Below are 18355 nucleotides of genomic sequence, written 5' to 3'. Positions count from 1 at the left end.
ACAAAAATTCCCATTTTTGCGAACAGCTGCAAACCCTTGTGAAGATGAGTGGACGCTAAAATTTAAATTACTTTTAGCAAGCCATTCTTCTCCTATTTAGCTTTTACTAGAAAAACCTATCCTGGTTTTCATCACGCCTGCTGTGCTTATTTGCTTCACTCATGTACAAAAACACTAACATTACTTTTTTTTTTTATGTTTATGATATCACTGTATATAGTGAGATGGTAAAGACAGCTGTTCATAAACACCAAACAAACAATAAAAAACCTTACTTCTTCTTTGCAAGCCGTAAATTCATTATATAAGACAAAGTCATTAATTACAAACACTCTTAGGGTCATTGTTTGACCAACACTTCTTTACAGATTTGCATGGCACTGTTACCTGTTTAGGAGAAGACTGAAGTGAGTCTTTTATGCCCTCATTGCCAGGGATGTGGTGACGCCACAAATGTTGTGCGACAGAACCAGTATAGTGACGTAAACTGGCTCAGAGCCACAAAAGGCTGATTTCAGCCTTCTGTTCATTGTGTTATGCTGAAGTATATTCATGGAAAGTAGAAAACTAGAAAAATGTGAACATGCAACAGGGATAGCAATCAATAACACTCAAGAAGAAAGTCCACTCAAGAACTTGGAAGAGCTTCACAAGAAGTGGACTGAGGCAGATATCAGAGCATCAAGAGGCACCATGCACATACATTTTCAGGCAAGGAGCTATAGCGGATGATCTGATATCCTCGTGTTGGTGTTGTTCCCAGACCATCATGAAAATGTTGTTCCAGGTTCAACATTGCAAGTGACCAATCACATTGTTGTGACGTTATTCTTTTGCGCGCCAAGCCATTCGTGCATTTATGAAATTCCAATGTTGCAAGGACAATATCAATTCTGCTTACTGTTTATTAAAGGGTTACGGTTAGGGTTAGGGTCAGGGTCCGTTTATCGGCGGACAGAGGCGGTTTCTTGCAGCTTAAGTACAGTTTTTTGTTTTACGCCAGTTTTTCCCGAAGTCGCAAAAGTATGACATCACAACATTCTGATTGGTCACTTGCAACGTTGATCCTAGAACAACATTTAGTATGATGATCTGGGAACAACACCAACACGAGGATATCAGATCAACCGAGCTATAGCTGTCACATTCCTGATATCAAACCAGTCCTGAACCAAGGGCAACAACAGAAGCAGCTCACCTGGGCTGAGGAGAAAAAGACTTGCACTGTTGCTCAGTGGTCCAAAGTCTTTTTTTGAGATGACATCAACATCCTAAAGTCTGGAGAAAAAGTGTAGAGGTGCAGAATTTAAGGTGCTGGAAGTTAAGTGTGACGTTTCTGCAGTCTGATGATTTGGGGGGTCCCACATTATCTCCTGGTGTTGGTGGTGGTTGGTCCACTGTGATTCATCAAGTCCAAAGTCAGTGCAGCATCCACCAGGAGATTTCAGAGCATGTCACGCTTCCACCTTCGTGCAAACTTTATGGATAACACCAATTTACCTTTCCTGTAGGAGTTAAAACCTGCCCACAGCGCCAAAGCTGCTACCACATGGTTTCCTGATGTGTTTTTACTGTGCTTGCTTGACCAGCCAATTTACCTGACCTGAACCTGACATAAAATGTATGGAATATTGTTAAGACGACTTCCACTTCCATGCTGCACTGCTCTGATGTAGCAATTCATGGTTAAGCAGCCCAGCCAAGGACTGCGTGTATAAATGAGTACACCTTCCCAAAGGGGGGTTTTTATCTATTCTAAATGCTTTTTTTTTTATTGATCTTAGGAAATATTCCAATAACAGATACTTTTTTCATAAGCCATAAACTATAATCATCAAAAATACAAGAAAAAAGGCTCAAAATTTCAGTTTACTCTAATATAGAATAAATCAAAGTTAACCTTTTTAATTAAATTTAAAAAATAACTTTTTATAATATTCTATGTTTTTGATATGCACTAGCTCGCTTAACCCTCTCAGGCTCAAATTAAACTTTTTGTTGCTAATGCACAACCAAGTCCTGCAGTGGTGCTTCTGAGTAAAAAAAACTCATAAAATATGTATGTGGGGTAATCAGCTTGTTAGTTTTTAACTGTTGCAAATCTGCAAAGCCTGCCTTGAGAGGGTTAAAGGAACGTAACAGTAAAATGGAAAGTGCACAATTTCTTGCAATTGTTTCTGGGGGACGCACAGTAGGACACAGGCAGGTTTTTTACAACTCCACACAGCTGGCCAATAAAAGCATGAAGTGGGTGAGAGTGTCAGATTGTCGGTTTTTGAAAAGTTGAAGAAATGTTCGGCTACAGACCTCAACTCTGTCATCAGAAGGTGGTGGAGAAAAAAGGTTTCTGATCAGCAGTTCTGATTAGGCATTGTGGCACCTTAAGTACAGCTTCACAGAACATCCAGCTTTACACTCTTAACTTTCTGCTTTTTTTTTTGGTTCACCTTGTACCTTTTTCCCATTTCTTCCCTTCCTTACTTTAACCTGCCCGTTCTTGCTCTTCTTCTCATGTTTAGGTGTTTTAATGATAATCCATTCTTACTTTTATGAATTTGAAAGAGAGAGTTTGGTTTAACAGTAACGTCTGATTTAAATCGGGGTAAGGGGGATTATTCAAGAGAAATAATCATTTGTGCATGTGTGCGTGCATGTGTGTGTGTGTGTGTGTGCGTGCGTCACCACAGCCCTGCAGCCCACCCCTGATACCACTACACTGTTGTTAAGTCTCTTCTATTCCTTAAGGTACCAATTAAACTACTAATCCTGCAACCCAGCCACCTTAGTGCGACTGTTGCCTAATGCAGGCACACAAGAGCTCATGCAAACACAAAATCCTCTTGTCCACATACACACTTCCCCCCCTCTCTGTGTCCTCACCTCACTTCTTTGTTCTCTCTCTTTCTACTTCTCTCACCTCCCCTCTTTCTTCCTCCCCTTTTTCCCTCTCGTTCCCCTCCTCCTTCTTGCCTTCTCTCACCACCTTCCACCTACTTCTCTATTCTGTTTTTCCCCTCTTACGTTTTCCCTCCTTCTCCGCACTCAGGAACATGGCTTTAGCGCTTCAATCAGAGCCACCTAATGAGGAGATTGTGCCCCTCTGAAGATCCACAATCACGTGCCCATTCAACAGTGCACACGTTTTCAAAAATGCACACCGTCACAGCGCGCACACACATGTATGCTACAGTGCAGTCTGAAAGAGGGGATATGATTTGCATCTAGGCCAAGGCTGCTCCATTGTCAGGGTTCTCCCAGGAGTACAGTACTGCTTTTATTCCTCATATTCACAATAGGCATTTTGCACTCGCAATCATTCAGTGCGGATTGAGAGAAGGCGAGGTGAAAAGGAAATGTTTGGGGGTAAACATACTGAGAATTTATTCTCAATAGAATTAAAATGTAACCTTTTGCTAAAGCTTTGAAGGGAACACATGAACAATGGGTATCGCTTTACTTTGTATATCCTATTCCTTTTTACTACTTACTTTGTCAGTGGTTAAAGAATATAATTTCTATTACAATTTCAAATTGTAAATTTTACATATATCTGATACACATGCCAATTTTTACACCTATTTTGAGGGAGAGTATCAACATCTGTAGCATCAGGCTTCATAGCGGAGTATACAAAATATGTCAGACGTTAAGTTTCATTTTGAAAGTATAAGACTGAAAGACTGTGAGAATCGCTCCATCCATCCACCCATTCATCCATCCATCCAGTCACAGAGCGAGAGGCAGAGTACACCCTGGACTGGGTGCCAGTCTGTCATCCATTCACTCTCAGTGCTAACCTCTGCACCAATGTGCTGCCCAAGTTATGTGAGAATGTGTGATTTAAACTGGTCTTTAACCCTTTTTCTTCTTCTTTAAAATTAAGTAAACTTTTCCTGAAAATTGATTTTGCGATTGGAGGCTGTATCGTAGAATATTACCAATTGAAATTTTATTAATGGCTTGACCAAGTGTGAATCATGGCATTGTGAACTCGTGAATTTGTGGGTTTTAGCAAACGTAGACCTTGAGCCCAGGCCAGCTCTAGTATTTTTGGACTAAATGTGTTTTAATTTGAGTAACTTAAGGCTGAATAGATCAAGGCTTCATTTATTCCCCTTGCAGAATGTTATCCTTGGAGAAAGTACAGTTGTAAAGGTAATTGAAGTACTTCAAAAAATGGAAAAATCTGTCTTTTGAGAGATGTTGAGAGGTGCTTGAGTTATTCTTCATCTCTGCTATGGCCTTGTCTACAAAGGTTAGGTATGAATCCATCCATGGGAGCTAAAAAGGATATGTCTTTTTCTTTTGTCTTCATGTCTATGTAGTTTTTGCTGAAGTCTGAAAGTTCAAAAAAATACAAGATTTGCATCTAGGAAAGTTTAAGCCTTTGACAAATTACTAATAAAGACTAAAAGCTTAGAAGCAATCACTTTTTAAAAAAACAAAGAACAGCATACCAGGTGTGCCTGTTGGGAAATCAAAAAGCTACAATTTGCTTTGTGCACACACTAAATAAGTAATAATTGTTTTTGTTGACATGGAATGGTTTGCAAATTCTGAATCTCCAAACTCTTTGCTTTTAAATATGAAGCTGAAATTTGGTTTTAAAGACCAAATGTGTTTTTTGTACAACCTCCATTTTTCATCCCCTTAGATCTGAACATTGACTTTCAACATTAAAACTGTATGTGCTCTCACATAATGTACATATTCCACTATTACAAAGTAAAATTCATTTATTAAGTATACATGTAAAATATACAGTACTGTGCAAAAGTTTTGAGCCACCTCTCCAAGGAGCCAGACTTTCTTGCAGGATCTTGGGCACTAGTTCTTGATGATTCCCAAACAGCTGTTAGCGAAGAAACATATCTCGGCATGGTGTGCACTATGTCCTTAAAAAAAGAGGAATTGCGGCAAGTGGACAAAAAGAAGAAGTGTCAGGCCTAAAAAGCTGATTACAGCAAATGAACAGTATCTGAAAGTCATGTCCTTAAGAAATAGGAAGAAATCTAGCAAAGACCTGACACGAGACCTGAGAGATGATCTGGTCCTTCAGTTGATCCATCTACCTTTTTCTGAAGCTTCAACAGAAATGATGAAGACTACTTAAAGAAATTACTAGAAAGCTTGGTGAAGATAGTTCAGGCTGTGTTGAAGAAAAAAGGTGATCACGCCAAATACGCATTTTATATAAAGTCTGTTTTTACCTGTGCTGCATTTCCATGTACAGTGGTGGAAAAAAACGTTTGCCCCCTTCTAGATTTCCAATTTTTTTGTATGTTTGTCACACTTTAATGTTTCAGATAATCAAATAAATGTAAAATATTTAACAAAGATGTGCAGTTTCTAAATGACGGTGTTTATGATTAAGAAGAAAAAAACAGATCTACATGGCCCTGTGTGAAAAAGTGATTGTCCCCTAAACCTAATAACTGGTTGGGACACCCATAGTAACAAAACCTGCAATCAAGCATTTGTGATAACTGGCAATGAATCTTTCACAGCACTGTGGAGGAATTTTGGCCCACTCATCTTCGCAGAATTGTTTTAATTCAGCCACATTGGAGGGTTTCCCATGATAAACCGCCTTTTTAAGGTCATGCCACAGCATCTCAATCAGATTCAGGTCAGGACTTTGACTAGGCCACTCCAAAGCCTTCATTTTGTTTTTCTTAAGCCATTTAGAGGTGGACTTGGAGTGTTTTGGATCACTGACCTCTCCCAAGACCCAAGTGCGCTTCAGGTTGAGGTCACACAGATGGCCAGATATTCTCTTTCAGGATGTTTTGGCAGACAACAGAATTCATGGTTCAGTTTACCACGGTAAGTCTTCCAGGTCCTGAGGCAGCAAAACAGCTCCAGACCATCACACTACCACCACCCTGTTTTACTGGTGGTATGATGTTCCTTTTCAGAAATGCTGTTACTTTTACACTAGATGCAATGGGACACACAACTTCCAAAAAGTTTAAGTTTTTTCTCATCAGTCCACAAATTTTCCTAAATGTCTTAGGGATCTTCAAAATGTTTTCTGGCTAAACTGAGACGAGCCTTTTTGTTCCTTTTGCTCAGCAGTGGTTTTCATCTTGGAACCCCGCCATGCAGACCATGTTTGCCCAGTTAATGTGGAGTCGTGAACGCTGACCTTAACTGAGGCAAGTGAGGCCTGCAGTTCTTTGGATGTTGTTCTGGGTTCTTTTGTGACCTCTTGAATGAGTCGATCTCGCACTCTTGGGGTAATTTTGGTCAGCCGGCCGCTCCTGGGAAGGTTCACCACTGTTTCATGTTTTCGCCATTTGTGGATAATGGCTCACACTGTGGTACGCTGGAGATCTACAGCTTTAGAAATGGCTTTAGAACCTTTTCCAGACTGAGCAATCTCAATTACTGATAAAGTGTGAGAAAAATACAAAAAAATAAGAAATCTGGAAGCAGTCAAACACTTTTTAACACCACTGAATGTCTAAAAGATAACATATAGGCAGTGATTAAAACCTTAAGAGTATCTTAAGAGAGGATGAATGACAGGATGCACTTTTAGAATAAAGCTTAGAGAACTCCTGGTTCTCCTCTTTTAGCTGAAGTATTTGTGAAGTGTGAAAAAACAGCAAGGTAAAATCCAACATTTGTTTCCTTGGTTACGGTTACACAAACAAAAGCTGGAGTCTACCGATCCCTAAAACGGGTGTTATCAGAAAACCCTCTCCTCTTTCACTGCAGCCTTGCTATTTGCTTTTATATTTCTATTCTCTACAGATTTAGATAAGGCCATTCATGCTTTCATTGCATCTCATCGCAGTGCTCTCTATTCCTATTCCTACCTTAGTTTAAAGTCACTTTCAGCTCTACAGCTCATTTGGGATGCAGCAGTTAGGATTGAAACTGCTGCCAAACAAAGAGGCCATAATATTCCCGAGTTCAGCATCTCTTACTGGTTATCTTAGAGATTTAGAAGTCATTTAAAGTGACAAAAAGGGAGGCTTTTGCGCTTTACTTTTTCATTTTCCCATAAAAAGCTGCCAAATATTAAACAGTACCACCACAGATGCATAAAAATCCTCTGCTGCTCACGAGTTCAACATGTTAGGCAACAGAACATGTATAAAAATAGTCATTTCATGTTTAAACCTTTACATGAATACTGCAGATGCAAAATATAGACCAACTCTTGTGCAAAGGGAAAAAAGGATTTCTTTTTCTTTTCAGCAAGGCAAAGGAAGCCTTCATGAAGTGCGTCAACCTGGTTACACTAATGGAGGCCGGTGAAGGTGAAGTCTGATGGTTTTAATATGAAACATTTTTTGCAGTCTTCCTCAAAAGTAGCTGACTTGTTTTCATTCATTTGCTTCTTTTTAAATATCTCAACTTAGTGAAGCCGAGAGGCTCCAACAGTAATTTTTATTTATTATTATCATTATTATTTCATTTTTACCTTTAAAACCACAGCTTTAGACCCAGTAATCACTCTGCTTTCTCCAGTGTCTGCAGGATGCTACCAAATGATGTAGACAAAATCGTTTTTACATATGTTTTTACATTACAAATCGATGGGCTGTGTGTCTGTGATCCAGTTCATGATAGTCTCAAATGCTTGAAAAGAAAGCAACTGAATTTCTTTTTTGTTCATGAAGATGTTTCAACACTCATCCAAGAGGCTTCTTCAGTGTAAAACAACTGTTGGAGAGTCCCATGTGTTTAACCCCTTGTTAACCACCACTTATCCCATCTGCCACAGAGTGGGACGCTATAACGTTATAGAATAGAATAGAATTAGAATAGAATTAAACTTTATTGTCATTGCACATGTCACAAGTACAAGGCAACGAAATGCAGTTAGCATCCATCCAGAAGTGCTTTAGCCATGATATAGATATATATTGGCAATAATATAGAAATATAGATATATTACAGAAATGGGTCTGTTATAGGTATGAGGGTACAAAATATGAGTCTATTATGGGTATGTTACAATGTATACGGTATGAAGGTATGTTATGAATCTGCTATAACTATAAGTATGTACAGGCTGGAGTGGGTGTACAAGCTATGTACAGGCTATGAACAGGATATAAATATGAAAACTATACAGAAATGTGAAATTTAAAAAAAGCTATGCAGAAATATGTCTGTGAAGGTTCTCAGTCATCAAGGTCAGCGTAGTCTAAGGAGCTTGCAAAGAAAAGCGTCTGGACTTCTTTAAGTTGCTTGAAGACGTTTCACCTCTCACCCGAGAAGCTTCTTCAGTTCTAAGGTCAAATGGTGGAGAGTCCCAAAAGGACCCCCTGATGATCCTCTGCCTAATCATATGAGCCAAGGTGTGAAAGCGGGTGTGGGTCACAATCAGCCAGGGTTTCGGTTGAGCTCATTGTGAAACCTGGCCCCACCCTATCATGTGATTTCCTGAGGTCAGATGGCCCAGGATGTGAGTGGACGTTAAGGCGTCTGGGGAGGGATCTCAAAACTGGATTATAGATGGCAGAGAGTTGGTGTTGTAAGCCACCGCCTCTGTTCAAAGATGGTCGCTCACAGTGGACATAAATGGCTTCTTTCACTCCTCTTTCCTCTTTCTGTCCTCTCTGTCCAACATTGGCATCCTCGAAAGAGTGTCCTTTGTCCTTTAGATGCAGATGGACTGCTGAGTCTTGTCCTGTGGAGGTGGCTCTTCTATGTTGTGCCATACGCTTGTGAAGTGGCTGTTTGGTCTCTCCAATGTCGAGGTCTGGGCATTCCTCGCTGCACTGTACAGCATACACCACATTGTTAAGTTTGTGTTTAGGAGTTTTGTCTTTTGGGTGAACCAATTTTTGTCTGAGTGTGTTGCTGGGTCTGAAGTACACTGGGATGTTGTGCTTGGAGAAAACTCTCCTGAGTTTCTCTGATACACCGGCTACATAGGGGATGACAATGTTGTTGCGTCTGTCCTTCTTATCCTCCCTCGCTGGTGTCTGGTCTTCTTTTCTGTGCTTCTTTGCTGACTTTATAAATGCCCAGTTAGGATAGCCGCATGTTTTAAGTGCTTCCTTTACATGTGTGTGTTCCTTCTTTTTCCCTTCAGGCTTAGAGGGAACATGTTCTGCCCGATGGTGTAGGGTCCTAATTACTCCAAGTTTGTGTGATGGGAGTCAAAGAGGAGGTACTGGGGCCCGTTCTTCGTACCTCGCTAAGTAGGTTAGCCGGATTAGATTGTTGACGATTTCGCGTGATCCTGGATCAGTCGGTTCCCCGAAGCTCATCCCGGACTTGCTGTCATAGCAACAGAGCCGTAAGCGTAAACCTGCTCGGGAGCAGGTTTACTTTATGTAAACAGGATTAGATCGCGGCCACGCAGGTATGTCCGCTTCATTTATACGAAAGCAACAGCGATATTTTTCCACTGTTTCACCATAAATAAATATTATCAATGTAACTAAAGATAATGCAGCACTTGATCCTTTTATTGATGTCACACAGATACATACAGGTCATTTCCTAAAAAAGGGAAATGAACTATTAACATTCTATTACATGTATGTGATTATTACAGATGTAATTCATATTTCAGAGTAGTAATTGTAAATTACTTCGTGTAATCAAGATGAGAGACCACGGCTATAGAAGCGAAGGTGGATTTGGGAAGCCTGTCGCAGCCATGTCCTGTCCGTATACGCGACCAACCCATTGCGGAAGGTGCAAGATTGATAAGGAGAGTCCTCAGAATTCAGCGTATATTGCGGGATAGACAGGATCCTTTAGCTCAGCGCGACAGTGTGCTCATAGAGAGATATCGATATTCCCGTGAGGGTATTATTTACTTAACCAACTTGTTGACGAGGGGGTTCAGGACCACCACCTGTCTTTTTTTCCTCTGCCCTTTTCTTGGTTGCTGTTATGAACAAACTAACAGAGTATTACAGGCCAGTATTACCTTGCCAAGAGACGCAAAGCAATCTAAGAGATAAATATTACCATTCTGTAGAATACTCCTGTATTCCACTTTTACTTGTTCCCATGTTCTTGTGGGTCCTGTTGTGGCTCTAATGTGAAAGGGGATATAATATAACATATTATAATATAATATAATGCCATATGATATTGGACAATATAGTGTCATATGATAGATCTACCCTACCGCCTACTGGTGTTGGCCAGAGGGGCCGATGGCGCGATATGGCAGCCTGGCTACAACCGTAGCTGCCTCCACCAGTGTGTGAATGTGGGAGTGAATGAATAGTGGTATCGTAAAGCGCTTTGGGTGCCTTGGAAAGCGCTATATAAATCCAATCCATTATTATTATTATTATTAAATTACCTACGAGTTTGATTTGTCAGCAACTTTCTGCCAGCCCTCTCTCCTTGCTTTTGCAGCCTTTGCAGTGTTCTCTTGCGTTTTAATTAAACTCTGAAACTCCTGAAATCCCTCACTCATGAGTTCTTGCTCTGCTGCCGGAAAATACCGAGCACGCCCCTTCGACATTTTCGCCGACCAATCAGCGGGTTGCCGATCAATGTTTCTACTATCGATGCGTAGCCCCTTTTACGACACCCAGTGATGTCACATTCCTGCGTCCAGCTGTAGTAATCGTCAACAGCAGGTGTGTTCGGGGAACCGGATTAGCGAGCTCACGGTTAGCGCGATGATTTGATCTTGGATGTAGTAAGCGACGTACGAAGAACGGGCCCCTGGTCCGTGTGTGTGAGCTTCCGGTAAACTTCAATGTTGATCGACTACAAGAAGACAGCTCCTTGGAGGACAGGACCAACTTCACACCCAATCAGATCTGCACACTGTTAGACCTCTGCCTCACCACTACATATTTCAAGTACAACGAAGGCTTTTACAGACAAAAACATGGCTGTGCCATGGGCTCCCCCGTGTCACCTATTGTAGCCAACCTTTACATGGAGGAAGTGGAAAGAAAGGCTCTTGGCTTTTTCAAAGGAAGAGTACCCAGCCACTGGTACAGATATGTGGACGACACTTGGGTCAAAATCAAAACACAAGAAGTGGAATCCTTCACTGCGCACATTAACACTGTGGATAAAAACATCAAGTTCACCAGGGAAGACACAAAGGACAACTGTTTGCCTTTCCTGGACTGCACCATGCACATTGAAGAGAATGGCAACCTCAACATCGAAGTTTACCGGAAGCTCACACACACACGGCCCAGTACCTCCTCTTTGACTCCCATCACCCTCTGGAACACAAACTTGGAATAATTAGGACCCTCCACCACCGGGCAGAGCTTGTTCCCTCTAAGCCTGAAGGGTTAGGACAAGAAGGAATATAAAGTCAGCAAAGATGCACAGAAAAGAAGATCAGACACCAGCTATGAAAAGTTTTTCCACTGACATCATCAGATGCTGTGTTTCCTCTCTTAATATGTTCAGACAGGCCTTTACTGCAGACACTTTCAGTTCCTGCTTGTTTGTGGGTCTCTGCACATTTAGTTTTTTTATTTAATGTCTGAAAGCGATGCTCTGTTGGGTTTGAGATCAGGTGACTTACTTGGACAATGAAGAACAACCCACTTTTTTGCATTGAGATAGTTTTGGGTTGCTTCGGCTGCATGTTTTGAGTTATTGTCCATTTGCACTGGGAAGCGCTCTGCAATCAGTTTAGCAGCATTTGTCACAGTCTGAGCAAAGAGTACTGCCCTGTATACTTCCTGCTACTTCTATCAGTACTCACATCATCAATGACCACTAGTGACCGGTTTCACTTGCAGCCATACATGCCCATGCCATAACATCAATGTTATCTGCTTCACATCATGAGCTGCTTCTCTTTTTCCATACTTTTCTCCTTGTACAAGTTATTTTCAATATTTTGTGACCAGGCCTAATCTGGACTTTTAAGTGTAAACATAGTTTTGCACCGTCCAATAAAGACTGTATATTCATTCATTAAAACATTTCTTGGTTGTAGATGTTTAAAGTGATAGATATACCTGAACAAGAGTGTTCTTGACTTGATGAGATGTTGTGAAGTTGCTTTTCTTATCCTTAGAAATAGTTTGTTTCATTTGTCATGAAATAAAGAAAGAACGGGTCTCAACTGGCTATTTTCAACTATTTTGGGTTTTTTTTAAAATGTAATGAAATCTATATGTAGTCCCCCTCTGAAATTAGGAGGCTACATATAAAATGGCTTTAATTCCTAAACAGTTAAAGCAACTTTTTTGCAAAACCTACTGAATGAAAACTGAAAGTCTTCACTTCAATCACAAATTGACTCTTTCACTTACAACTCAACCCTACAGGTGAAAAGAGGAAAACTCCAAAAGCTGTAAGTGTAAACTGATTTAATGACTGAAAGATTAACTTGAGCAGTGTCAGCTATAGTCATTTAATTTTTTCATTTTTTATAATTATCAATGTAACAGCTGTAAAACCATCATGTAGTCTTAAAGTTGGAACTCCACATGATTCTATGTAGGTTACTAACCTCGAGAGTATCAAACGGTGCTCTAATTCTTCTCAGATTTACTACATTTAGGGTACAAACTGTCTCTCCGGGCTACTTTTTGAACCTTTTTGTTGCTTGTGTTCTCTAATATCTCAGTCTCTCCTGTTCTCCTCCCTAGCACTGTTTTGCCTCCCCAAATCTCCTGAACTAACACTGTTTTGACGAAAGTGTTACATACAGCTTCCTCGCATGTCAGTAATTGTTACCAGTGACAGAGAGCCACGAAACTTAGTGAACACCCAGATGGTCAAAATAGAAAAGAGAAAGCAACAAAAAAAAACAACTCAGAATTGGTGTTTGGAGATTTTTGGATGTCAGCAGCAGCAGCATGCTAACAGCAGAACAGACGTACTCTCAGGAGGTTTTATTATTGTGAAAGCAGCTGCTTGTCTGTCAGTGTCCTCGCTGCGTTTGTGCTGTCTCTGCACCACCTGTGACTGTGTGCAGAGACCCGTACTCTTACGTTCACAAAACACTGAAGGAAAGATACACAAACTCACACCCGAATCAAAAAAAGAAGAAAAAAAGCTGCACTCCTGCGCAGGACGCCCTCCCTTCCTGACTTTGTCTTTCCCGTGTTATCTTCTAGACACACTCCTGCACTCACTGTTTTTTGTCCACATACACACAAACGATAGCCAGATGCTGCCCTTTCCACCTCCTCCATCAGCTGCTCCTCCCACAGCAGCAGGAAAGCTGTTGTCCTCTTACTGCAGCCCTTTTTGTCGGAAGTGGTCCACTTAAGTCCTGGATAAAGGCCAACACACACACACACACACACACACACACACACAGTCATTAAGGGAAGCAAAGCCTGCAGTAATGATGGCTACTTTAATTATATGAAGATATACGTGGGAAATCATGCATGTGTGGTCCCTTCTCTGAAGACGGCTTAAACGAATTATACTTGTGTTTGACAGAAAAGAAGGCGGAAGCGTCCTGGAAGCTGTCAGAGGAAGTTTAAAAATGTGTGTGTCTCGGACGGTGTATGTGCGTTTGTATCTAGGTGCTTCTGATCAGCAGCAAATGTCATCAAACTGACATCCTGTACTGATACAGTAAGAAAAGTCACCCAGAAGGAGAAAATGATGTTTCTATGTTTAGAGCTTCTGCTTCATGAGTTCACTTTCGGTGAAATTTACAGCTACATTTCACAAGATTAATAACGACGTCAGCCCTCGGGGCATCACAGTGTTAGACTGCAACAAAGGAGAACATCCTGTCTCATTATGATTTATCTATTTGTTTGAATTAGATTCGGCTGATCAATTCTTTTAGCAGTGGACTCATCCATAGTGTTTTCCTGCAGCGTGGAAAAAGCCATAAAGCATATGGCTAAATGAACTGCGCTGACATTTTGTGGAAAGTTAAGAGCCAGAAAACACTTTAGTTTGATTCGCTTTTCAATTTGAATCGATTCTTCATTTCAAATGGGGCCACAAATTTTCACTGTGACTCCAGTTCAGTTCCTGTCCTTTGCCCACTGCGAACAACTATGTTCTGATGTGGGTCATTTTCTCACTGCCTAAAAAACAAGCAGACAGAGGAATGTGGCAATTAAAATAACTTGAGAGCACAGTTTTCTTTTTCTTTCTGTATAAACATATTTCCACAACCCTATTTATTTACGAGGTTGAGAAAGTAGATGGGTGGAAGGATATTTTGATATTCAATTTGATTTAATAGGTTGACATAGATGCAACAAAAGACTTGATAAGATGTGTAATGCTTAAAAAACACCTGGTCAAACAAATTAGCATCCTAGAGAGGCTGCGTCCTCCAGAAGTGAAAATGGGGGGAGGATCGCCAATCTGCCAAACACTGTGGGCAAACTGGATGCTGTGAATTTTGGGGTTTCATCATCTACAATTCAACAATAGATCAATAAAAGATTCAAAAATCATTAATGAGTGTTTTTAAACTCGAGGTACTCAGGGAGCTATGCATTAGAAACAGATTGCGATTCTGCAGTGGCAATTTAACGCACTAAAAAACCACACTGCTTAACACCGCCATCAACACTGTCCTGGAAATCTGAGACATTCCCAGTGCTTGATAGATCCATCCATCCATCTGAGTCAGAAATTACCCAGAAATGATAATATTAAAACTAAGTAGCTGCTGCCATTGTTGAAAAATGGAATTGGCTGGGCTGCGCTATGAATTCTGGGATAGGTGACGAGCCAGGCAACGAAAGCTGTCCCAATGTCCCAAAACTTAGTTTTAATATTACTCTTTCTGGGTCACAAAATAAACTTTTATCAAGACATCACATATTTGCAAAAGTGCTCCGACGTTTTCGGAGACGTCTGTTACCAGTTCGAAGTTTTGCGAGATCTTGCAAAAGTTCAACTTCAACTTTTTTCCCCATGTCCCTTGCAGGGCTCCATAGAATCATAATAGAGGTTATCTGTCCTACAGATAAAGCTTGGCTTTAGCTATGCCATGCACAGTGGTGTTGTGTTTAGCACTGTAGCTTTACAAAACTCCCAAGTTTGAGTCCCCCGAGATTAAATGATATTTGTTTCAATAAGACGCAGTGGATGCAGTATCTAAATAATATACCTTGTATGTATTGTCCAGTAATGGGTTTAAATGTAGCTCTTGTCTTTTGAAAGTTGGAGTGCCGCATGATGTTTTGCCAGCATTAATTATGAAAACTTTTGTGTTTTTTGAGTGCTTCTGTGGCAGACTTTGAACAGAGTCATCTGCTTCTACTTTTTCCCCCAACTCTGCGCCTCGCTTCTCGTAGTTAACTCTCCTCAGAGACAATTTAGGCAGCACAGCCACAATGAGAGGGAGAATTAGCAGCCAATTACAGCCAAATAGACTTGCTGTGGATGTGGAGCTCAAGAGTGTTTGGAATAAAGTTTAATTTTGTGTTTCGCTGCAAGATATCCTTTAAAAAATATCTTTGTGCAAGATTACTTAAAGTCACTTCTTCCTCACCTGCCTCTCATCGTAAATAATGCTTCCTTTCATTTGGCTTTAAAATAGATCTAAGAAAGTGTGTCAAATTCATGTTTTGTTGATGGGTATAACACAGCAGTGATTCAACAAACACGCATTTACCTTCCACACTCTAATGAAGGTTTTTCCACATTTCAGTCTAACCCGTAGGGTGACCCTTGCTCTCAGAGCATCGAAGATCAGCAGATGGTCTCTTGGCAACAACTGAACGAAGTCAAGGGAGCAAGCAAACAGGCTGGATTTGATTTACTCGGTGAAAGGACGAATGCTTCACTGTCAGCAAATCTTTACCAGAACTGCCTGTTTAAAATCTTTTCATATCATTTCATTGAGAATAATAATGGCAATTAATTATTGATTTGGGTTGTTTATACTCAAGGTGTAACTGACTTTGACTTCTTTTTTCACCTAAATCTATGAGGTGAAGACACAGTGACAGGAGGTTGAATGTCAAACTTGAATGGAAAAAGTCACATATTTTCTGTGCTTTTAAAAAGTCTATTTAATGCACAAGTGCAGAAAAGGAAAGTGTCATGGTCGGCTGTGTGGCAGGCAGGCTGGAGTGGTGGACCCAAAATGCAGGACTCTTTGGAGACAAGATTTAAACCGAAAACGCAGCCTTATTGCTGGACAAACGTCTACATAAAATAAGACTCACAAAAGCAAAACAAAACTCTAAACTGAGGTGCTGGAGGACTGGAAATCATGAACACACAGCAAGTTGAAGGTACAACGCAACAGGGAGCACAGGAAAACACAGGGCTTATATACACCGGGGAGTAATCAGGGAATGGGCAACAAGAGGGAGACACAGCTGGGAGAAATCAGGCTAACAAGACAGGGGAGAGGTAAAACTGAACGCACTGACATGAGACATGAACTTTCAAAGTAAAACAGGAAACCAGAAACCATCACACACAGACTCAACACTGAGAGGCAGACAGAAAATAACGCATGGAACCCAAACTATACATGAGGCAACAAATCCTTAAACACGAACAAACAGAAACCTAGAAATCCAATAACGATCAAAGCACAAGAGTATCAAAGGGCAGCCCATAGTGCAAAAATAAACCAAAACATCAGAAACTCAAAATGCTGGGTCGAACCGACCCAGAACCGTGACAGAAAGAAAGATAAGGGTCTACGGGTAAAATAACATGATTTTGAGGATTTGGTTTGAAAAGCCCCATGAAACACCTCTCATACAAGGTCAGTGTGTGTGTTGCTGGTTAACTACACATAACTAGTTTAAAAGTTTCTAAAGCGTCCTGACGATGCTGCAACAGAGTAATGATGCAGTGTTTGAGTCACCTCCGGGTCAGAAACGTCTAGCCTCCAGTTTTCAAAGTATTATAAAACTATTATCAAAGTCCTTTGGCAGGAAAACTCAGGTAGAAGCAGAAAAGAGGTTTCCAAAGAAACATTTAAAGTCTCAGACTCACTGTAGATATTGCAGTTCACTCTGAGGGGGTTATGAATACTTTGACAAAAGTGTTTGAGATGTTTCACTGAAGACATCAAGGTGAACGTCACTGGCGATGCTGAAGAAAAGAAAAATGTGTCCTACAGTAATCATGCATGCAGATTTTATAGTTTTTCGCTTAAATGGGGAAATCCTTGATTTCCCAGGGGCATACAAGGAGGTATCAAGGGACCCATCCCCTGGGCACCATGAATGTGTGTGCTGCCATGATAATCAATTTGGTAGTTATTGTATTTCATTTTGAACAGCTTCTAAGTGATGAACTATAGATTATGCACTCAAAATCTGCAGTCGTTAGAGCAGAAAGTAAATTTGAAGTTTAGTCTGAACCATAGACTCACTCACCTCTCTACAAAGGAAATGCTTTAATAATTCCTGTTTTGTTTACATATGAAGTTACAGCTTTCTGGAAAAATCCAGCATCTAGTGCAATAGTTTGTACAGATGGATAAAACTGCTTTGAATGTGTTGCGCGCTGAAATATTAACATGATCCACAAGCCAAATAATCAGATGTCTCCGTCTTACTCTCGCTCCTCTCTGCAGGTCGTGGGATGAGTTCCATGACTGCGCTAACGTGGCGATGGCTGGCTGTCCCGAGGAAGCGGCAGCTGTCTGGGAGTCTCTCCGCCAGGAGTCTAAGAAAATGCAGTTCTCCGGAAACCTTTATGACATGTGCTCCAACCGTAACACCCACCCAGCGGCCTCGGTGTCCCCTAACGGCTCACCCAACCAAGAAGAGATCAACCAGGAGTCTCTAAGAGGGAGGGCCTATCACGTGGCAGGCTGCCTCCACTATCTCCTTCTACTGTCTCCTCTGCTGCTGCTGTTGTTGTTTTGGATATAAATACCCCCAAAGAAATGGGATTAGTGTGAATAGATATAAACTTTGTGTACTTTTTCTTCCACGATTCCATAGACTTTTCACTGCTTCTTCCTCTGCTCTGCCAGGGGTCGAATATTTCTAACTGCATGTTCAGAGGCTCGACAGTCTTTTTGATAATATATCTCTAAATTGCCTGTGCCGTTTCATGCATATTCTCTGCCTATTAATTAGATTCTCAGTTGAAAAAAAGCTCACAAAACTCACCGAGAGATACACAAGCCCTGCAAACACATACATAGTTGAGCAGATGCATACTGCAGCCTCGCATCATCCGTCTTCATCCTGTATCCTTCTAAATCTAGTTAGTACGAGCTTGCATGTGATGGTTTCAGGGTGAGTCTGTCTCCTTGAATGCAATAAGATAAGAGATTAATAAGAGAAATGTAATAACTAAGACTTGTTTGATAAACTTGAAAACAAAGCGATGAAAAGACTAGGTGCCACAACTAGTTACTGTTAACCCCACTTTTATGTGGGCTTTACATGATGAACAACACCCATTTCCTATTTACTAAATGCAGACACAGTGCTGGGTGTGAGTAGTTAAGATATAATGATGG

At 40.8% G+C, this 18355-nt stretch overlaps 1 protein-coding gene across 1 annotated transcript in view; it reads left to right on the top strand.

The window, feature by feature from the left end:
- The window catches only part of nrn1la (neuritin 1-like a), a 110642-nt gene extending 92713 nt beyond the window's left edge, over positions 1 to 17929 (top strand). The window contains exon 3 of the mRNA XM_026172962.2: positions 17456 to 17929. Coding sequence (XP_026028747.1) covers positions 17456 to 17756 — 301 coding nt within the window. The 3' untranslated portion in view covers positions 17757 to 17929. The remainder of the gene's footprint in view (positions 1 to 17455) is intronic.
- Positions 17930 to 18355: the final 426 nt, after the last annotated feature.

This window comes from Astatotilapia calliptera, chromosome 7, assembly GCF_964374335.1.
Source record: "Astatotilapia calliptera chromosome 7, fAstCal68.1, whole genome shotgun sequence".
In the NCBI taxonomy this organism is placed as follows: Eukaryota; Metazoa; Chordata; class Actinopteri; order Cichliformes; family Cichlidae; genus Astatotilapia; species Astatotilapia calliptera.
This window is presented reverse-complemented; position numbering and strand designations above follow the sequence as displayed.